Genomic DNA, 22980 nt, shown 5'->3' with positions numbered 1-22980 from the left:
ATCCGAAAATCTACCCCTAAACTTTGTTTCAACAAGTCAACATACATTTCTATTTACTCCTCAGTTACCGTAAAATGTAATCAAACTATAATATTTCTTACGGAAAGAAGTATGTTCAATAGGAAACCGATTTTAGCAGGTGTGTCCTGTCTTCATAGTGCGCGCAAACACAAATTTCCAAGACTGTGTCCCTGTACTAAAACTGATATTTCTTATTTGTTTTGGAAGTTACAAGCCTGAAACCTTGAATATATACTGCTGACACCTTGTGGAAGCCATAGGAATTGCATCCTGGGAGCTAATTTCCGGTATGCCCTTATAATTACCATTGTAAGAGCATGGTCTCTCAAAAATAAAGAAAATCCGGTTGGTTTATCTTTGGATTTTCTCTTACCATATCTATTCTGTTATATGCTCCTACATTATGTTAACATTTCTAAAAACTTCAAAGTGTTTTCTTTCCAATGGTACCAATTATATGCATATCCTGGCTTCAGGGCCTGAGCAACAGGCAGTTTACTTTGGGCACGTCATTCAGGCGGAAATTGAGAGAAAAAGGACCTAGCCCTAAGATGTTTTTAACCGGGGCAGCTCTAGCAGGGCAGCAATTTTACGAACTGACTTGTTGGAAAGGTGGCATCCTATGACGGTGACACATTGAAAGTCACTGAGCTCTTCAGTAAGGCCATTCTACTTCTAATGTTTGTCTATGGAGATTGCATGGCTGAAATAGCCAAATCCAATAATTGGAAGGGGTGTCCACATACTTTTATATATATATTGTATTTAATCAACAGACCATTAATCGTTTATGAAATGTAATGTTGTTCACCAAAACAACATGTCTTCTTTTCCTACAGATCCTCCATGGGCTCCTGGTAAGCCAACCGTCAAAGACGTGGCCAAGACCTCTGCCTTCCTACAGTGGACCAAGCCTGAGCATGACGGTGGTGCCAAGATCGAGGGCTACATCATTGAGCTCCTGAAGAGTGGAACTGAGCAGTGGGTCCGTGTTTCAGAAGGAATCAATATCCTGGAGCACTTCCTGAGAGGCCTGATGGACAGACAGGAGTACTCCTTCAGGGTCATTGCAGTCAACATTGCTGGGGAGAGTGAACCCAGCGAGCCTAGCGATCCAGTTCTGTGCAAGGAGAGACTCAGTAAGTAGCCGACTGTGTTCCGAATGGTACCCTATTCCCTTTAACATTATGGTCACAAGTAGTGTACTATATAGGGAATAGGGTGTCATTTGTGCCACACAGACTGAGATCATTTCCATCTGAAGTGGTTCAGTGTGTCATGGTTGGTTGACTGAGTTGATGGTTGATGATGACGCATTCATTTTCCAGATCCTCCTACACCCCCACGCTGGCTGGATGTCATCAACATTTCCAGTAACAGTGCTGAGCTGAAGTGGACAGTACCAGAGAAGGATGGTGGTTCACCCATCACCAACTACATTGTTGAGAAGAGGGACGTCAGGCGTAAGGGCTGGCAGGCAGTGGACACTACTGTGAAGGAGCTGAAGTACACGGTCACTCCACTGAATGAGGGCTCCCTCTATGTGTTCCGTGTGGCTGCTGAGAATGCTGTTGGACCCAGTGAATTCTGTGAACTGGAAGACTCCATTATGGCTAAAGATACTTTCAGTAAGATCATAGTTAATGTGTACAGTGTTACTGTATGTAACTGGTGTTCACTTGCAACATGCAAAGGTTGCTAAGTCCATTTCTAAGTACTGTTTCCTATTTTCAGCTACCCCTGGACCACCATATAATCTCTCTGTCCATGGAGTGTCAAAGAGACATGTTGACTTGCAATGGGACGCCCCCAAGAATGATGGTGGCAAACCAGTTCTGAGGTAAACTTTGGTCAACTCTAGTGTTATAGGAGTGTCATCGAGTGTACTTTTGTCGTATAAGCATGTTTATAACATTTGGGAATATTTTATTCTATTAGATACTCAATTGAAAAGAAGGAGAAACTGGGCACCCGCTGGGTGAAGTGTGGTAAGACCTCAGGTGCTGACTGCAAGTACAGAGTGACAGACGTCATTGAAGGAACCGAGGTTCAGTTCCTGGTTCGTGCTGAGAATGAGGCCGGTGTTGGACACCCTAGTGAACCAACAGAAATTATTGCTATTGAAGATCCAACAGGTGGGTTTTTATCCGTTTTTAAAGTAAAAACACTGTGTTTTATGGCTAAATTTGTTTGACTTGCATGAGTAATTTATAATTGATAGTCTATTTACCAATGAAGAAACCCACCTGCAATGTTATAATTCTTGTCTTTGTATTGTATTTTATAGGTGTACCCTCTCCTCCAATTGAGCTCCACATCACTGAAGCCAGCAGAGAGCATTTGTGTATTGCTTGGAGACCACCAGAGAGAACTGGCGGCAGCCCTGTAACTGGCTACCATATCGAGCTCTGTGAGGCTGGTACTGAGAAGTGGATGAGAATCAACTCTCGCCCAATCAAGGAGCTCAAATACAAAACAGAGGAGGGCATCATCCCAGAGAAACAATACGTCCTGAGAGTCCGTGCCATAAACTCTGTTGGAGTTAGTGAGCCATCGGATATCTCTGAGAAGGTCTATGCCAAGGACTCTGACTGTAAGTAAACCTTCCATAATGTATATTTCCGTTTCCAGAGATATATTATATACTAATATCTGATTATACTATATTTTTCCCTCCTGAAGGCATCCCAATCCTTGAGTTCCAGACTAAGGACATTGTGATTGTTGAGGGAGAGAAGTGGCATCTCCCCATCCCATTCAGAGCAGTGCCCAAACCCAAGATCACCTGGCACAAAGACGGAAAGGAGCTGAAGGACGATGAGAGAATGACCTTCAGCCAGGAGTACCTCTCCTGCCACCTGGAGATCGAGAGCTGCCTCCATGCAGACGCCGGCCAGTACAAGGTCACACTGGAGAACTCCTTGGGAACTAGCAGCGGAACAATCAATGTTAAAGTTGTTGGTACGTTTGTGTCAAAATAAAATAATATTATTACTTCCATATTCCATGGTGTCCCTAATAGTGTAATCATTACATTTGACATAAATACTCTATTTGGTTGAAAATATTAGAAATATGATTTACTAGCACCAGCATACTACAACTGTCAAGATCAAATCTTCATATCCATGTTTGTTTTGACAGGCCTGCCCGGTCCCTGCAAAGACATTGTTGCCAGTGAAATCACCAAGAGCTCTTGCAAGGTTTCCTGGGATCCTCCCAACTATGATGGTGGCAGCCCTGTTCTCCACTATGTACTACAGCGCAGAGAGGCAGGCCGGAGGACCTATGTCAACATGATGTCTGGAGAGAACAAAGTCAGCTGGCCCGTCAAGGATCTGATCCCCAATGGAGAGTACTACTTCCGGGTCAAAGCTGTCAACAAGATTGGTGGTGGGGAGTACATTGAGCTCCGCAACCCCGTGATCGCAGAGGATCAGAAGCGTGAGTGAAATATGTATTTTGTGTCCAAGAAACACCTTAAATGAAAAACAGGTGCAAACTTTGCTCACAATTCAAAGTTGATGATTTTATTTTCCAAGAAAGACTACATTTCTAAAGAGTTGTATTGGATTTATTAAGTGTTCCTTGTTCAATATTTCAGAGCGCCCTGACCCTCCATTAGATGTTGAGACTCACAACCCTACTTCTAAGACTATCACCCTCACATGGAAACCACCTATGTATGATGGGGGCTGCAAGATTATGGGCTACGTTCTGGAGATGATGATGAAGGGTGATGAGAACTTCACAAGATGCAACGACTTCCTTGTGCCTGTGCTGTCCTACACAGTGAGGAATCTCAGGGAAGGAAAACAATACCAGTTCCGTGTACGAGCTGAGAATGCTGCCGGAGTCAGCGACCCATCACGCAGCACACCAATGGTGAAGGCTACTGATGCTGTTGGTAAGGAAGGATACATCTTATTCAAACGTCACAATTCAAAACAATTTATACGATTTTTCAGACAGGTCATTTGTCATTTCTAAATGTGGTTGTTTTCTTTTCAGAAACACCTAAGGTGTTCCTCAGTGGAAGCCTGCAGTCCGGTATGAGCATTAAGAGAGGTGCTGAGATCAGACTGGACGCCAACATCTCTGGATCCCCATACCCTCAAATCACATGGTATAGGAACGACGTGGTCATCAGACCTGAAGCCATGAAGAAGAGACCAGAGAAACCAATTGTTAAGAAGAAGGAGGTGAAGAAGGAGGAAAAGAAGGAAGTGAAGGAAGGAGAAAATAAGCAAGTCAAGGAGGGAGAGGTTGAGGCTCCAGCTGCAGAGGCCCCAGCTGCAGAGCCTGCCCATGAAGAGCCTGAGGAGGAACTCCCTGACTACCCAACCCTCCAGGAACGTCTCACCATCCATGACAAGAAGAGGGGAGAATCCTCTTGCATTGTCAGGGACACCATCAGGGGTGACCATGGCGTGTACACCATCAAGGTTGAGAACGACCATGGTATTGCCTCTGCAACTTGTGAAGTCAATGTGCTAGGTGAGATATAATATTTAATTAATATATTTTTTAAATTAATTTACTGGTGTTGTTGACGCTCATAGTTATTTTTCAACCATATTTTGAAAACGTAATATAAAACCTCTTATTTTACTTTTTACAGATGTACCTGGTCCTGCAATCAACTTCAGGTTTGAGGAGATCAGGAAGAACTCTGTCATCTGCAAGTGGGATCCTCCCATGGATGATGGTGGCAGTGAGATCCTGAACTACACCTTGGAAAGGAAGGACAACTCCAAGGTGGAGATCGGATGGATCACCGTAACCTCAACGCTCAGAGGATGTAGATACCCCGTGACCAAACTGATAGAGAAGAAGGAGTACATCTTCCGTGTCACTGCTGAGAACAAGTTTGGTCCTGGACCCCCATGTATCTCTAAGCCAATTATTGCCAAGGATCCATTTGGTAAATAATTTATTTTTACGAGTTTAATCATGTCTATAACATTCCAAATCAGGTTGAAATGATGATGTCGGTTCAACCAGTTTTGCACGTCTGGGTTAGTCGTGATTGTACTTTGTTCTTACAACTGTGATGTTCACTTCTTATTCTAGACCCACCAGAGGCTCCAGAGAAGCCTGAGATTGACGGCATCACAGCCAACTCCATGCTGGTTACCTGGGAGGTTCCAAACGACATGGGCAGCCCCATCCTTGGTTACTGGGTGGAGCGTCGTGAGATCAACAGCACCCATTGGACCAGAGTCAACCGGGTAATTTTGGAGGATACAGAATTGAATGTGGAAGGCCTACTGGAGGGTCTGACATATATCTTCAGGGTGGCTGCTGAGAATCAAGCTGGGCCTGGGAAGTTCAGCGTCCCCTCTGATCCCATGACATGCCAGGATCCAATCTGTAAGTCAACAAGATTATGATATGATACCTTTTATTGTCCATTTGCATGGAAATTCATTTTGTGAGTTTAAGCATACAAAATGCACAAAATCAATACAATATAATACAACACAATGATTCATTGTGATTAAGTTTCATTGTCGAACAATGATCAAATACAATATGTTATTGTTGATGTGTTTGTCCCATAGTGCCACCTGGACCACCATTCCCAAGAATCCTTGACACCACTGAGTCTTCCATTGATGTGGAATGGGATCCTCCTGCCTCCAATGGAGGTGGAGAGATCCTGGGATACCATGTTGACAAGACCCTAGCAGGCACCAATGACTGGTCCCGCTCCACAGAGAGACCCTGGAAGACCCGGGCCTTCACTGTGTATGGAGTCAGAGAAGGAGCCAAGTACCTGGTCCGTGTGATCGCAGTCAATGGAGCTGGTGAAGGAACTCCTGGCTTGACTGAATCAGTCTTTGTCAGAGATCCTAAAGGTACAGTAACCAATGATCAGAAAGCTTATTCAAAACAATGACAACAAACGTATGCTTAATACATTAACAACAGTGGCCTCCATTGGTGTCACATTGAATCGGAGGACAGGCTCATTGTAATCGCTGGAACGAAATGAATGGAATAGTATCAAATACCACTGTTCCTTCCACTATTGTCATTCTCCCTTCATTAGCCTTCATGGATATTCAAGTGACTTTGGGTCTTTGAAAGCACTATATAAGTCCCGTGTATTATTATTATTAAAACATAGCTAACGTCAATGAATGTTGATTGTGTCTATAGAGGCTCCAGTGGTAGAGTTGGATCTCACTGTGAGGAACGGCGTAATGATCAGAGCTGGGGAGCCACTGATTCTGCCTGCCCTGGTCACTGGTAAACCTCCTCCAGACATCAAATGGACCAAAGATGACGGTCCACCTGACAAAGACCACGTCCAGATTGAAAATGTTGGAAAGGAAAGCACTCTCAGTATCAAGGCCGCCACGAGAAAGGATCCTGGCAAATACCAGATCAGTGCAAGGAATAGCAGCGGAATCAAGTCTACATGGACAAGGGTTGATGTCATGGGTAAGTGTTTTGATGAATTCTCTATTAGCTATGATATCACAGTATGCCATTTTGGGCATATTTCACATTTGGTTGTACTTTGATGATGTAAAGCTAGGATTAGGGTTAATGAATAGTTTGTTTGTTAATAGTGAATAGAACATCTATTAAAACATCTATTGTGGATTATCGAAAGAGTAATAATGTTGCCTTAAATGTTGTTGGCCTGCGATAGACTAGTACCCTTTCCAGGGGGTGTACTTCAAGCTGCCTCACGCGGCAGATACAGGAGATAGGCTCCTAACCTATGGGCCATTCTTGCTCGGACAAGGCTACCTACTTACTTACTCACATATTGTACTTGGATTTAACACTTTGACCTGTCCTCTGTCAGATGTTCCCGGGCCTGTGCTGGACCTGAAACCTGTGGTGGTAACCAGGAAACTGATGATTCTGAACTGGTCCGATCCTGATGACGACGGTGGCAGTGATCTGACCGGCTTCATCATTGAGAGAAGAGATCCCAAGATGCACACGTGGAGACAGCCCATCGAGACTCCCTCATCTAAGTGTGAGATTGTGGGTATTGTTGAAGGACAGGAGTACATCTTCCGGGTTGTGGCGAAGAACAAGTTTGGCTGTGGCCCTCCTGTTGATCTGGGCCCTATTGCTGCAGTGGATCCTAAAGGTAATGTCTACAATTTGTTGATTCATGCAAATGTTTTTCTGTGCAGGTCAGATCATTAATAGAGGTTAATCACTCTATATTTTAATTGAAGCTCCACCAACTTCACCTGAGAGGTTCCACTACACTGAGAGGACAAAGACTTCCATCAGCCTTGCCTGGAGACCTCCCCGCAACGATGGAGGCAGTCCAATCTTGGGCTACTTTGTTGAGAAGAAGAAGCACGATGCCCCAGCATTTGAGCCTTGTAACACAGAGATGTGCAAGGACCTCTTCATGACCGTCGAGAACCTTGAGGAGCTGTTTATGTATGAGTTCCGTGTCAAGGCTGTCAATTTGATTGGACCAAGTGAACCTGGAATTCCACTCACCATTGTTATTCAAGATGATGAAGGTTAGTCCTCCGAGTTCTATGGTCTTGGTATTTGTCCTATATGCTACAATAGTAAACATGTTGAATTGAATTGGACTTGATTGATTTTAATTGGACTGAATTGAATTGGACTGAATTGAATTGAATAAACTTGTCACTGAGTTGCTCCTTCTATTTCAGTTCCTCCTACTGTGAGGATGTTAAAGACCTTCAAGGGAGATGCCATCACCGTCAAGAAGGGAGAGCCTATTGAAATCCCTGCTGAGGTGACTGGTCTTCCAATGCCCAAGGTTGAATGGTTGAAGGATGAAGTCATTATTGCAGAGCCCACTGAGACTCTGTTGATGGACACCAAGGAGATCAACAGAATCCAGTCCAACACCAAGCTTAGTATCCCTGCAGCAGCCAGATTGGACAAAGGCATCTTTACAGTGACTGCCTCCAACCGTCTTGGGTCAGCTAGTCACACCATCAAGGTTAATGTGTTAGGTAAGTGGTCTGATATTATGTATGTTGTTTGCTTTTCTTCATTTCTGGACACTGTGAGTATGAATCAGTAAAGTCAAAGCCATTAGCTCACTTTTCTGCAAGAAAATATCCATACAAATTAGCAAAAATAAGATATTTTAGTCTGTCTACTGTAGTCTGACCTTTTTGTCATTGAATTGTTGCGTTGTCATTATGAGGGTAACAATATTATCCTCTCTCTTGTTTACAGACCGTCCTCTGCCACCAAGGAATGTGAATATTGGTAACATCAAGGCTGAGTCCTGCAAGCTGACCTGGGACGCCCCAGAGGACGACGGAGGAAGTGAGCTCACTAACTACATTGTTGAGAAGCTGGACATTCTTCCTGAGGTGGAACCTGAAGATGAATATGAGGATTCTGAGGATGAGGAGCCTAAGCCTAAGCCTGAGCCTAGAGCCATTCCTGTATGGACGGTGATCACCAACAGCATCATTGAGAAACGACTCGGGGTCAGTATAAAACATATTGAATATATTATGTTTGGTAACACTTTAGTTAAAACCCGCTGGTATAATGCTTCATAGCAGGTCATAAGCATGTATGGTAGAGGTCTTCACTGGTCCACCTGTTCCCGAATACCTGAAACCAGCTCTGTTTCTCTTTTCCTCGCGCATTAACAGCTCTGGTTGATAACGTAGCTAAAACAATTATTTTCTGCTGCTTCCCTCACTTGGATCTGACCGGACCCAACAGGGTCTATACGGGGATGGGTCTGGTTGTCCTTGGGTTAGTTCGGACCAGGTCTATAGCTTGAAAAAAAAAATGTATTCAGGTAGGGTACGGGGTGGAATGCACCAGTCTATTTTCAACTTTTTGGTGCTTGTGAAGAACTCTAATGTATGGGCCTTAATAATGAGGCATATAATATGCTATGTCTCTCTATATATCAAAAGAAACAACAAAGATTGTAATACGTTGTGACAGTAGCATGAATGCTTATAGTGGACTTAATTGAATCGTTTAATCATTTACTCAATGTTCCCAAATGTCTTCTCAAAGGTTTGGAATCTGGGAACCGGTAGCCAGTACCAGTTCAGAGTGAGAGCAGAGAACAAGTATGGACAGAGTGACGCCTGCGAAACAGAGGCCACCGTCATCAAGGATCTGTACGGACTCCCTGGTCCTCCAGAGAAACCAAAGATCGCAGAGCACACCAGGTCCTCCATGCTTGTGACATGGGACCCTCCACGAGACAACGGTGGATCCACTATCTCTGGCTACTGGCTGGAGAAGAGGGAGAAAGGTTCATCTTATTGGGCCCGGGTGAATAAAGCCCCAGTGACCAAGCGCGGCCCTAAGGGCTGGGAGTTCCTGGTTGTTCGTATGATTGAGGGGTCCGCATATGAGTTCCGTGTCATGGCTGTCAATATTGCCGGTATTGGACCCCCCAGTGGACCTTCCGATCCTGCAAACGCAGTAGACCCTCTTAGTAAGTATCATTTTCCCCTTTACTACAGGTTATAATATGTATATTTATATAAATAAAAATAAAATTAGTATTCATTTAGCTGCTTTGGAAATTGTATTGAAGAATATGTAAGTATGTGCCCTATTGAGAGACCCAGGAATACCTTGCAATGACCAGAGATGGTGACCTTGATGTTTTCCCTCTGTGCCCCACAGTGAAACCTGGGATGCCAGCACCACCAGAGGTCGCAGACAAAACCAAGCACAGTGTCACCCTCACATGGTCTCCACCTGAGAAAGACGGGGGAAGCCCCATCAAGGGTTACATCGTTGAGATCCAGGATGAAGGCAGCTCTTTCTGGAACAGGATCACAGATCTAGATACTCTGCATGAGACCACAGAGCTCACTGTCCCAAGTCTCAAAGAGCTGAAACACTACAAGTTCAGAGTCACAGCTGTCAATGACATCGGCGAGTCTGACCCGAGTCCCAAGACTGAAGTACTAATTGAGGACGTACATGGTAATTAGAGCTACTTATTTATCCATTTTAATTTGAAAAGGTATGTTTTTATGCATGTTAGCAGTCAAGTTTTCAAGATAAAGCACTTTCAGTAGAGCAAAATCCTTTTTTTCTCTCTTACCTTTATTTAACTAGGCAAGTCAGTTAAGAACAAATTCTTATTTTCAATGACAGTCTAGGAACAGTGGGTTAACTGCCTTGTTCAGGGGCAGAATGACAGATTTTTACCTTGTCAGCTTGGGGATTCAATCTTGCAACCTTTCTGTTACTAGTCCAACGCTCCAACCACTAGGCTACGCTGCTGCCCCGCAAAAACCCTGACGCATCATATGATGCAAAACGCATACAAACAGAATTGGGAATTGTTTTAACAGTGGATTGATGGAGAAAATACTAAAATATAGTTTTTGAGTGAAGTATTCCTTTAACCAGTAGTCACAAGTTTATTGTTGTTCTTTGTTTTGATGGTGCCTTTTTATGTCACAGTGGGGCCGAAGATCCTTATTGATTGCATTGTGGAAGATTTGCTCTGCGTCCGAGCTGGTCATGCCTTTAGAATCCCTGCCACCATCAAAGGGCGTCCCGTTCCTAAGGTGACCTGGGAATACACTGGTCCAGCAAAGACCCACAAGAAGAATCGCCTTCATGTCCTTCCAGTTGATTCAGAGGTAAGGCATTGTATTTATTATGGAGGCAGCAGCTACTCTTCCTGGGGTCCAGCAAAATTAAGGCAGTTATAAAAAAAAAAATCAACATTACAATACATTCACAACAGATTTTACAACACATTAAGTGTGTGCCCTCAGGCCCCTACTCTACTACCACATATCTACAACACTAAATCCATGTTATCGTGTGTGTGTATGCACGTGTCTGTAGCCGGTGTTTGTGTCTCTTCACAGTCCCCGCTGTTCCAAAAGGTGTATTTTTATCTGTTTTTTAAATCTATTTTTACTGCTTGCATCAGTTACTTGATGTGGAATAGAGAAAAGAGTGTCCATGATTTAGTCTTTGAATGAAGAGATTGAGATAAAACTGTCCAGATACAGCTACCATGCATCAGGGTGAAAGGACGTAACACATAACCCTTGTTATAAGGCATTGTACAGCTACCATGCATCAAGGTGAAAGGACGTAACACATAACCCTTGTTATAAGGCATTGTACAGCTACCATGCATCAAGGTGAAAGGACGTAACACATAACCCTTGTTATAAGGCATTGTACAGCTACCATGCATCAAGGTGAAAGGACGTAACACATAACCCTTGTTATAAGGCATTGTACAGCTACCATGCATCAAGGTGAAAGGACGTAACACATAACCCTTGTTATAAGGCATTGTACAGCTACCATGCATCAAGGTGAAAGGACGTAACACATAACCCTTGTTATAAGTAGTAAAATAATCACATTGTCTGACCAAGATGTATAAATGTCCTGATTTGATCTTTCTCACCAGGACTAATGACTTCATTTCCTTTGTTTAGATTGAATCTACTGATACTACCTCAAACATCACTGTACCTGTGTGCTTGAGGACCCACTCTGGAAGATACACCATCACAGCCAAGAATAAGGCTGGACAGAAACATGTCAACGTCAGAGTCAATGTTCTCGGTAAGTGCAGTATAAAAGCAATTAATGATGGAAAGGATGGATACCTGCAAAGCCAGGAAAAATACAAAAAGGAGGCTCATATCAAGAAGTATATTGTTTTTTAGGACATAAAACATTTATGAGAAACCCAACTTCTTCTCATAGACTTCTCATAGAAGACATATTAACGTATGTTTGACATCTGTTTACAGATGTGCCTGGTGCTCCTAGAGAGCTCAAAGTGACTGACATCACCAGAGCTACCATGAGGCTGATCTGGAAACTGCCTGCTAATGATGGTGGCGAGAGGATCAAGAGTTACTTCATTGAGAAGAAGAATGTGACAGGAAAGGCTTGGACCATAGTAAACCAGTGCTGTTTCAGCCAGGCCTACATTGTGGAGGGACTGCTGGAGGGACAGGAGTATGTATTCCGTGTGCGGGCAGAGAACCGTCTGGGAATGGGACCTTTCACTGAGACCACTGAGCCTGCTAGGGCAAGAGACCCCATCTGTAAGTCACAAATTAATTACTAACAAATAAATATGTACTCATAATAGTACTCAAGTAAGTCACTTTGGAATAAAAGCATTTGCTAAATGGCATATTTTTTTAATTTAACTAGGTGTTATGGGAATTTTCGAATCCCAATGATAAAAATTAACAATCAATAAGCCTTGACCAATCCCCAAGGTTTGTAAGACACTGGGTTAAGAATAATTAGGCAAGGACTCAGCTTTCTGCAAAAGGTCTGTACAGTTTATTCAGAGAACGTCCTCAAGTCAAAAATCAAGACTCAGTCCTTTTATAATACAAACACATTCTTATATTTAGACCACTCCCTTCTCCAACAACCAGTACTTTTCCACTCACCACAAAGAACCATAAAAACTTGCCACATTCTTCAAGGCTTTCACCTCCCCCGTTGAAACCCCCTAATGATTTCCTATTACCTACTATACAACTTTACTCTGTTTACATCCCTACTAAAGAATATAACATCCAAGTACTACCATACTACCAAATCTACCCACATCCTGATTTTATCTTTCCATGATTCTCAAACATTTCCCCCTATCCTACAATTTCAGAGTGGAACAATTTAGTCATTATTCTAACACATACAAATTATTCTAACACTAGGCAAGCCAGTTAAGAACAAATTCTTACTTACAATGATAGGCTACCAGGGAACAGTGGGTTAACTGCCTTGTTCAGAGGCAGAATGACACATTTTTACCTTGTCAGCTCGGGGATTCAATCCAGCAACCTTTCAGTTATTGGCCCAACGCTCTAACCACTAGGCTACCTCCGCCCCAAAATGGTCATCTCCTTGACCAGGAATCGAACCCGGGCAGCGCCGGTGAGAGCGCCAAATCCTAACCACTATATATACAGTAGTAATGATAATACCCACATGAACAAATACTACAGTTTGCTATAGAATACTACAGCACTTACTATAGAATTCTATAGTAAACTGCAGTAAAATGTATAATGTATAACACTGTAGTATCTCTCTATCATGTGTAGTACTTACTATAGAATGTTGTATTATACTGTAGGTTCTAAACAAACAGAGTTAAAACTCAAACGGATGACTAGGAAAATCTCAAACCAAGTTTATTCCCCCAATGTGTCAAACAGCTGCAAAGACAAAGACATATTTACACAAGCAGATATATTTATACCCTCCTACTAGGAAGAGTCAACTCCTTGCACATCTAGATAGCCAATACATCTCTGTTGCTAGTCAGGAACATAATTGGTCCCTCTCACTGATGTAGTCATGGCCCCACCTCCTGCTAGAACCTTCATGGGTGTGGAAATATATGTGTGTAGAATAGGACTGTTCCTTCTCACTTCAATCGACCTGACATCGGGACGAATTCCTCGCTCCTCCCGAATCCACGACTGTCCTACCTTATCAGTGACTGAAACCATACTGTTGCCCTTTTCCTCCCTCCTTAGGAGCCATTAGATTTAACAATACCACTTTCTGCACTTCCCCTTCCTCACTCAGCAACTTTCCATACACCTAGTTCTTATCCACCCTCCATTGACCCCAACATATACATTCATTATACATGTAAACTAATCAATAAGCTATAGTATGGTAACATGTATAAGTATATTTCAAGCTAGAATCCAACAATACTATAGTAAATACTACAGAATATCCACAAAAAAAACACTGTAGTAAATACTACAGTAATGTCTGCAATAACATTACAGTCTGCAAAAACACTACACCTTTTTAACTATAGTAAATACTACAGTATTTAATCTGCCTTTTCTGTAGGTTATAGAAAAGAGCAGAAGACCCCAGTCCTCCCTACCTATAGGTTATGTAAAATTTGCTATTTTAGTATTTTCTTTAGGTTTCCTCAAGGAGAAAGCCTCTACTTCTATGACGAAGATAATAAAACAAAAACACTATAGTAAATACTACAGAAATGTCTGCAAAAACACTACAATAAATACTATGGTACACTGCAGTCCGCAAAAACACTACAGTAAATACTATGGTATACTACAGTCCGCAAAAACACAACATTAATTACTATAGTATATACTACAGTTTTATTTTACTACAGTATTTATACTATAGTTAACTGTAAATACTGCAGTATACTACAGTAAATAGTACAGTATTCACAGTAGTGTTTTTACAGACTTTAGTCTGCAAAACCCCTACAGTGAATACTACACGAAAGTCTACAAAAACACTACAGTGAATACTAAAGTTGTCTACTATAGTATTTTTTTATGTGGATATGTACACATAACATTTTGTGAAATGTAGGTTACAAAGTGTACACCTTACTAATAAGTTCCCATTCTTTATTCCCATTATCAGACATACCTGATCCCCCAACCCATGTCAAGATCAATCTGGTAACCAAGGATACAGTGACCCTGACATGGGTGCCACCTAAGAACAACGGTGGTTCTCCTGTGACGCACTACATCATTGAGCGCCTGAGCTGGGACACCAGCGGCCCGGAGAAAGAGACGTGGAAGCAGTGTAACAAGCGAAACGTTGAGGAAACCATCTTCATCATTGAAGATCTTAAAAATGGAGGAGAGTATGAGTTCCGCGTCAAGGCTGTGAACGAGGCCGGCCCAAGCAGACCATCTGCTACCGCTGGACCAATCATTATTAAGGACCAGACATGTGAGTGAAAAGCACAGTTAAGAAAAAGTATGAAAGTTAAATAAAGAAAGCATAAAATATGCTCAGATTGAATGGGCATAAAACACCAACAAAACACCAAGAAAGTGCGTTCTTCAGGGGGACAGCACATGTATGCTATTGTAAATGTTTCTAAATGAGAGAAGAAAAAAACTTTGATTGATTTGTACTGACTCAATCATCCATTGTTTAGGTGCTCCTACCATTGAACTGAAGGAACAGATGGAAGGTGAAGAGGGACTAGATGTCCATATTGTGGCTAGGGTCCATGGCTGTCCATTCCCCTCCCTCGTATGGCAGAAGGCTCCCATTGCCAAGCCTGAAGACAAGGCTGTAGTGCAATATGATCAGCATGTCAACAAGCTGGTCGTTGATAACAAATGTACGCTGCTGATCCAGCAGTCCAAGAGAGACGACAGCTCCCTGTACACTATCACTGCTAGCAATAGTCTGGGCAAAGCATCTAAGTTAATCAAACTCACTGTCCTAGGTGAGGAATCTCTCTCTGAATTTCTTCATTTCTTTCTGTTTGTTTAGTCTGCTTGATTGTGTGGTAATATGACACCATTGGCTCCTTTTCTTCCTCAACTTAGGACGACCTGGCGTACCTGTCGGGCCAATCGAATTCAAAGAGGTGTTTGCCGAGAGGATAACACTCGCATGGAAACCACCTAGAGATGACGGTGGCTCCAAGGTTACAAACTACGTCGTTGAGAAACGTGAGGAAAACAGAAAGTCATGGGTGCACGTTTCCGACGACCCCAAAGAAGGCCTGTATACAGTTCAGAGGCTGACTGAGGGCCATGAGTATGAGTTCCGTGTCATGGCTCAGAACAAATATGGAGTTGGACCGCCGCTGTACAGCGAACCTGAGAAAGCAAGGAATCTGTTCAGTAAGTTGAATGTACTATTGTATTATCAGCACTTTCTAAGTCAATGTCACTGTGGATATACACTGCTCAAAAAAATAAAGGGAACACTTAAACAACACAATGTAACTCCAAGTCAATCACACTTCTGTGAAATCAAACTGTCCACTTAGGAAGCAACACTGATTGACAATACATTTCACATGCTGTTGTGCAAATGGAATAGACAACAGGTGGAAATTATAGGCAATTAGCAAGACACCCCCAATAAAGGAGTGGTTCAGCAGGCAGGGACCACAGACCACTTCTCAGTTCCTATGCTTCCTGGCTGATGTTTTGGTCACTTTTCAATGCTGGCGGTGCTTTCACTCTAGTGGAAGCATGAGACGGAGTCTACAACCCACACAAGTGGCTCAGGTAGTGCAGCTCATCCAGGATGGCACATCAATGCGAGCTATGGCAAGAAGCTTTGCTGTGTCTGTCAGCGTAGTGTCCAGAGCATGGAGGCGCTACCAGGAGACAGGCCAGTACATCAGGAGACGTGGAGGAGGCCGTAGGAGGGCAACAACCCAGCAGCAGGACCGCTACCTCCGCCTTTGTGCAAGGAGGAGCAGGAGAAGCACTGCCAGAGCCCTGCAAAATGACCTCCAGCAGGCCACAAATGTGCATGTGTCTGCTCAAACGGTCAGAAACAGACTCCATGAGGGTGGTATGAGGGCCCGACGTCCACAGGTGGGGGTTGTGCTTACAGCCCAACACCGTGCAGGACGTTTGGCATTTGCCAGAGAACACCAAGATTGGCAAATTCGCCACTGGCGCCCTGTGCTCTTCACAGATGAAAGCAGGTTGACACTGAGCATGTGACAGACGTGACAGAGTCTGGAGATGCCGTGGAGAACGTTCTGCTGCCTGCAACATCCTCCAGCATGACCGGTTTGGCGGTGGGTCAGTCATGGTGTGGGGTGGCATTTCTTTGGGGGGCCGCACAGCCCTCCATGTGCTCGCCAGAGGTAGCCTGACTGCCATTAGGTACCGAGATGAGATCCTCAGACCCCTTGTGAGACCATATGCTGGTGCGGTTGGCCCTGGGTTCCTCCTAATGCAAGACAATGCTAGACCTCATGTGGCTGGAGTGTGTCAGCAGTTCCTGCAAGAGCAAGGCATTGATGCTATGGACTGGCCCGCCCGTTCCCCAGACCTGAATCCAATTGAGCACATCTGGGACATCATGCCTCGCTCCATCCACCAACGTCACGTTGCACCACAGACTGTCCAGGAGTTGGCGGATGCTTTAGTCCAGGTCTGGGAGGAGATCCCTCAGGAGACCATCCGCCACCTCATCAGGAGCATGCCCAGGCGTTGTAGGGAGGTCATACAGGCACGTGGAGGCCACACACACTACTGAGCCTCATTTTGACTTGTTTTAAGGACATTACATCAAAGTTGGATCAGCCTGTAGTGTGGTTTTCCACTTTAATTTTGAGTGTGACTCCAAATCCAGACCTCCATGGGTTGATAAATTGGATTTCCATTGATTATTTTTGTGTGATTTTGTTGTCAGCACATTCAACTATGTAAAGAAAAAAGTATTTCATAAGATTATTTCTTTCATTCAGATCTAGGATGTGTTGTTTAAGTGTTCCCTTTATTTTTTTGAGCAGTATATTTCTTCTAACCATTTTTTTAATTGTTCCTCTCAACAGCTGTCCCTGGCCAAGTTGAGAAGCCCATAGTGGAAGACGTGACTCTTGAGTCTATGGTGATCGTCTGGGATGAGCCAAAATACGATGGTGGATCTCCAGTTAGTGGTTACTGGCTAGAGCGTAAAGAGACCACGGCTAAGCGCTGGACCAAAGTGAACCGCACCCCCATCAGGGTCATGCCCCTGGGTCAGGAGTATGAGATCACTGGTCTGCAGGAGGGAGCAATCTACCAGTTCCGTGTGACCGCAATCAACGCAGCTGGCATGGGACTTCCTAGTGTCCCATCGGATCCTGTTCTTTCAAGAGACCCTATTAGTAAGTTAACATATATACTGTGTGTCCCAAATGGCACCCTATTTCCGGCCTATTTAGTGCACTATAGGGCCCTGGTCAAAAGTAGTGTACTATATAGGGAATATGGTGACATTTGAGATGTATAAATACAGTTTTTCTTACATGGGGAGGGTTCTTTTTCAGTTTTCTATTTATTACATAGCTATGTTGTTTCTATTTGTTTGGCCTTCTGACATTGTAAATGTCATCTTGTTTGTGTGTAGCTGTCCCCGGTCCCCCAACCCCCAAAGTAACAGACTGGACCAAGTCAACAGTGGATCTGGAGTGGATCCCACCTTTGATTGATGGTGGATCTAAGGTCACTGGTTACTTTGTTGAATACATAAACGAGGAAAAAGAAGCAGAAATTGAAAAACAGAAGGCAGCGGAAGCAGACAAAGTAGTAGTAAAAGCGAAAAAGGTTAAGAAAATCATATTCGACGAAGATGGAAATGAAATATCAGAATCAGAAGAAGAAGAAAAGGTAGTAGTGATAAAAGACGGATGGGAAAAGGTAATTACATTTACTCAAATCATTTCTCAAAAGTATTCTTTCTCAAACACTTTTGATCTTAATGGGACAACCTGGTAAATTAATTTAAATAACATAAAATTAAGAGTATCTGATTTTTTGTAATACTTTGGTTTTCCCTTCTTCAGGCTAAAGACAAGGAGATTAGAGGCACTAAGTTTGTTGTGTCTGGACTGAAAGAGCTGGGAAGGTACAAGTTCAGAGTGAGGGCAGTGAATGCTGCTGGCGTCGGTGAGCCCGGTCAAGTGGCCGAAGTGATTGAATGCAAGGACAGAACAAGTAAGAGACAAGACAACTATGATATACAGTATTATTTTCAATTTCTCAATTTCTCCATTTGATAGAGGCTTCGTCCCAAATGGCACCCTATTCCCTATATCGTGCACTACATAGGGAATAGGGTGCCAATTGGGATGCAGATAGAGTGTTTGCTATCGTAAACTAACACACACTTGTTGTTTTAGTTGCCCCTGAAGTGGACTTGGATGCCACATTGAAGGAAAAGATTGTAGTCCATGCCGGTGGTACCATCCGCCTCCTGGCCTACGTGTCAGGCAAGCCTGCACCAGAGATCACATGGAACAGAGATGACCAGCCTCTACCAGCAGAGGCTAAGGTTGAAATCACGTCAATCAGCTCTGCTCTGGTTATCAAAAACTGCAGACGCCATCACCAGGGTATATACACCCTTATTGCAAAGAATGAAGGAGGGGAAAGGAAGAAGGCTGTCATTGTGGAGGTGTTGGGTAAGAAGAAACTGTACTTATTCTTCTCATTGGTAATGTTGAGTATATCTCAGGTGATATCAGGGGCAGTATGTATCAAGCGACTCGGAGTAGGAGTGCTGATCTAGGATGAGTTTGGCCTTTTAGGTCATAATGAATAAGAGGGAGGGGGGCCTGATCCTAGATCAGGCACAGGAGTTGAATGGTATTGAAAACTTGCTTCACATGTGGTTCTTAGATGTTCCCGGCCCAGTTGGTCAGCCCTTCTCTGGTGTGAACCTCACCACGGACTCCTGCAAGTTAACCTGGTGCTCCCCTGAAGACGATGGTGGCTCTGCCATCACCAACTACATAATTGAGAAGAGAGAGTCTGACCGCATGGGCTGGACAGCAGTCTCTTACACGGTCACCAGGCACAATGCTGTGGTCCAGGGTCTCATTGACGGAAAGGGATATTTCTTTAGAATCGCAGCTGAGAATATCATCGGAATGGGTCCATTTATTGAATCAGAACGACCAGTTCTCATCAAAGATCCTATTTGTGAGTTCCTGCCTATATCAATACCAGAACTGCAGCTTTCTTATTGCTGTTACAAAACATAAGCATATCCAGCTATTATTTATATTATTCCATTGGGCCTGATGTTTGTGTCCTTTTTCCATGCTAGCTGTTCCTGAGCGTCCTGAGGATCTAGAGGTCACAGCAATCACCAAAGACTCCATCAGTTTGACCTGGAGACCACCTAAGTATGATGGGGGTTCTGAGGTTACAAGTTATGTGCTTGAAACTCGTCTGATCGGAAAGGATAACTTCACTAAGATCGATACTGATGACACGCTAATGGATAGGAAGTTCACAAAGGGAGGTCTCAAAGAGAATTCCACCTATGAATTCCGTGTCAGTGCTGTCAACGTGATTGGTCAGGGCAAGCACTCTTTCTGCACCAAGCCAATCAAAGTCAAAGAAGAACTTGGTAAGTGTTGAATAAGATAGTCATTCTAAATATCTTGGGGAATGTTGATTTATATATAAAAAATAAAAAATATTTAAAAACATCACTTCTTTGTTCTTCCATCCTCAGAGCCCCCAACGATCGACTTGGACTTCCGTGACAGACTGGTTGTGCGTGTGGGAGACGTGTGCACCCTCCAGGGCCGCTTTACTGGAAAGCCAGCACCTACAATAACATGGACAAAGAACGAGGAAGAGCTGAAAGCAGATGAGGAGGTCATAATGACCAACACTAGTAAAACACTGTGCTTGGCTATGCCCAAGGCTAAACGCGAACACAGCGGCAGATACCAGGTGGTTGTGGAGAACATTGTCGGCTTGCGTAAAGGAATCTGCAGTCTCACTGTTGTTGGTAAGTTGGTGAGGGTGTTCTTTGTTCTTAGTTGACAGACCTAATGTCACTCTTCATTAACCCTTATAATCAAAATATGTTTGATTTTTGACTGATCCATATCTAATAGATTATTAATTATTAAATGCTATTATTTTCCCTCAGATCGCCCCCAGCCTCCAGAGGGCCCAGTGGTCTTCAATGAGGTCTACAGGAACTACATGGTGATTTCCTGGAACCCTCCTCTGGACGATGGTGGATGTGCCATCTCCAACTACACCATTGAGAAGAGAGACACAAACAGAGACCTCTGGATGCCAGTGACAACAGCTTGCACCAGGACAACATGCAAAGTACCTAAGCTGATTGAGGGCAGAGAGTACATCATCAGAATCTGTGCTGTGAACATCCACGGTGTCAGCAACCCACTGCTGTCTGCCGAGATCAAGGCTAAGGATGTCTTCAGTAAGATACATACTGGGAAAATATAAGTTACATCCATAATGCCAGCCTATTCCCTATATGGTGCACACATAGGGCTCTGGTCAAAAGTAGTGCACTGTGTAAGGAATTAGGTGCAATTTAAGATGAAACCATACTATCTTTTGTCATGAATGCATTTTGCTACAACTGATCAGATCAATTCGTTCTCCTATTACAGAGGTGCCAGATGCACCCAAACAGCCCATTGTGAAGGAGATCTATAAGGATCAAGCCCTCCTCACTTGGGAACCACCTGCGGATGGTGGCAAGCCCATCACTGGCTACGTCATTGAGAGGAAGGAGACCATGGCTAACAGATGGACTCGCGCATCCGGAAAAGACCGCATCTTCCCCAAAGTAGAGTACTTTGTTCCAGACCTCCTCGAGGGCTGCGAATATGAGTTCCGTGTCATGGCTGAGAATGTTGTGGGTCTGGGTGACCCCAGCCCTCCATCAAAGCCCATCTTCGCCAAAGATCCAATTGGTAAGTGACTTTGGGCAAAGTTAATTCATTCTTTACAAGATTTGACAGCTTTTAAAAATGTGATCTAATTTAATCAACTGTTTCTTCCCTCAGTGCTTCCAAGCCCCCCCGTGCTGCCAGAAGCTGTGGATTGGACAAAGGAGTCTGTCTCACTATCTTGGCAGCCACCAAAGGACTGTGGCAGGGGAAAGATCTTTGGCTATCTTGTTGAGTTCAGTAAAGCTGGAGATGATTGGCAAAAAGTGAATCAGACTCCTGATTCCTGCCAAGAAACCAAGTTCAAGGTCATTAACCTGGAAGAGGGAGAATATTACAAATTCAGAGTTACTGCTGTGAACTTCGCTGGTGAATCTGAACCCGCATACACCACAGATCCAGTGAAGGCAGAAGACAGATTTGGTAAAATTATATTACATTTGTGTTCATAATTTGGGTAATTCATTATCATTGAAATAAACAAATTAATTATAACACCTATTGTTTTTCTAACCCCAAAAGAACCTCCTGAGTTGGATGTTGAACTGGGTATGCCTCGTGAGTTGAAAGCCATGGCCGGAACCCATATCAATCTGGTTGCTGGAATCAAGGGAATTCCATTCCCCAAAGTCACATGGAAGAAGAACGATAAAGACGTCCCCACAAGAGCCGAAATTGAGGTCAATCCACTAGGATCTAAATTGGAGATGCGCTACTGTGCCCGTTCTGACTGTGGCGACTACACTCTGAACATAGAAAACTCATCTGGATCAAGGACTGCCACATGCACAGTCCTCGTCCTTGGTAAGGAATTTCTCAGTCATAATTTCTGACAGAAATGAATGAAGACAGATGTATAGTGCTTAGCATGCTGAGTTGCTATAATTATGTTATTCTTTACTCTATTAGACAAACCTGGTCCAATCCAGCACCTGAGGGTTTCAGAGGTGAGAAGCGATTCAGCCTATCTCTCCTGGAAAGACCCTGAGGACAATGGAGGAGCACGTATTACTAACTTTGTTGTGGAGAAGAAAGATGTGGCATCTGCACAGTGGGTGCCAGTCTGCTCTTCGTCTAAGAAACGCAGCATGATGGCCAAGCACTTGATGGAAGGAACATCGTATTTGTTCCGCGTTGCTGCTGAGAATCAGTTTGGCAGAAGTGAATACACTGAAACAACCAAAGCTGTCAAAGCCATTAATCCTCTGTGTGAGTATCAATCAACCCAAATACAGTAAGACCTACTGGTGTATTGTAATGTACCTGGTATCTTGATCACTAACTTCATGTATGTAATCTAATCTCATCTCATCTAATGTATGGTCTATTTTCAGTTCCACCTGGTCCACCAAAGGACTTGCACCATGTAGATGTGGACAAGACAGAGGTCTGGCTTGTGTGGAACTGGCCTGACCGCAACGGAGGTAGTGACATCACAGGTTTCCTGGTTGAGTACCAAGAGGAAGGAGAGAGAGAGTGGGATGAATGGAACACAGTCAGCATCCCTGAGAGCCACATCACTGGCCTCGAGGAAGGAAAGACTTACAGATTCCGTGTAAGAGCCGAGAACGCTATCGGACTGAGTAGACCAGACACCACTGTGCCCGTTCTCTGCCAGGAGAAGCTTGGTGAGGTTTACTATATATTTACTTAATGGGTTGGTTTCTCTGTCATAAATTAATCCTGGTCCTAGGCTAAAAAGCAAGTTCAATAAAGATTATCCATTGAAAGTTATTCTTAGTCAACCATTAGTCTTAATCTGTGTCCAGGAA

At 43.6% G+C, this 22980-nt stretch overlaps 1 protein-coding gene across 26 annotated transcripts in view; it reads left to right on the top strand.

The window, feature by feature from the left end:
* The window catches only part of ttn.2 (titin, tandem duplicate 2), a 181506-nt gene that overhangs the window by 98291 nt on the left and 60235 nt on the right, over positions 1-22980 (top strand). For all 26 annotated transcript variants that reach the window (XM_014173782.2, XM_045707534.1, XM_045707532.1 and 23 more), the window contains 38 exons: positions 861-1160; positions 1350-1649; positions 1756-1861; positions 1960-2156; positions 2309-2614; positions 2704-2982; positions 3166-3465; positions 3626-3928; positions 4033-4518; positions 4643-4945; positions 5095-5394; positions 5586-5882; positions 6187-6471; positions 6845-7138; positions 7230-7529; positions 7689-7997; positions 8227-8486; positions 9037-9466; positions 9661-9966; positions 10453-10634; positions 11457-11586; positions 11778-12077; positions 14425-14742; positions 14954-15250; positions 15354-15653; positions 17333-17647; positions 17890-18179; positions 18326-18476; positions 18662-18943; positions 19161-19463; positions 19591-19896; positions 20005-20286; positions 20431-20730; positions 20927-21232; positions 21326-21631; positions 21731-22012; positions 22118-22417; positions 22543-22836. In XM_014173782.2, the coding sequence (XP_014029257.2) occupies positions 861-1160; positions 1350-1649; positions 1756-1861; positions 1960-2156; positions 2309-2614; positions 2704-2982; positions 3166-3465; positions 3626-3928; positions 4033-4518; positions 4643-4945; positions 5095-5394; positions 5586-5882; positions 6187-6471; positions 6845-7138; positions 7230-7529; positions 7689-7997; positions 8227-8486; positions 9037-9466; positions 9661-9966; positions 10453-10634; positions 11457-11586; positions 11778-12077; positions 14425-14742; positions 14954-15250; positions 15354-15653; positions 17333-17647; positions 17890-18179; positions 18326-18476; positions 18662-18943; positions 19161-19463; positions 19591-19896; positions 20005-20286; positions 20431-20730; positions 20927-21232; positions 21326-21631; positions 21731-22012; positions 22118-22417; positions 22543-22836 (10905 nt within the window). The remainder of the gene's footprint in view (positions 1-860; positions 1161-1349; positions 1650-1755; positions 1862-1959; positions 2157-2308; positions 2615-2703; positions 2983-3165; positions 3466-3625; positions 3929-4032; positions 4519-4642; positions 4946-5094; positions 5395-5585; positions 5883-6186; positions 6472-6844; positions 7139-7229; positions 7530-7688; positions 7998-8226; positions 8487-9036; positions 9467-9660; positions 9967-10452; positions 10635-11456; positions 11587-11777; positions 12078-14424; positions 14743-14953; positions 15251-15353; positions 15654-17332; positions 17648-17889; positions 18180-18325; positions 18477-18661; positions 18944-19160; positions 19464-19590; positions 19897-20004; positions 20287-20430; positions 20731-20926; positions 21233-21325; positions 21632-21730; positions 22013-22117; positions 22418-22542; positions 22837-22980) is intronic.

The sequence above is a fragment of the Salmo salar genome, chromosome ssa25 (assembly GCF_905237065.1).
Source record: "Salmo salar chromosome ssa25, Ssal_v3.1, whole genome shotgun sequence".
In the NCBI taxonomy this organism is placed as follows: domain Eukaryota; kingdom Metazoa; phylum Chordata; class Actinopteri; order Salmoniformes; family Salmonidae; genus Salmo; species Salmo salar.
This window is presented reverse-complemented; position numbering and strand designations above follow the sequence as displayed.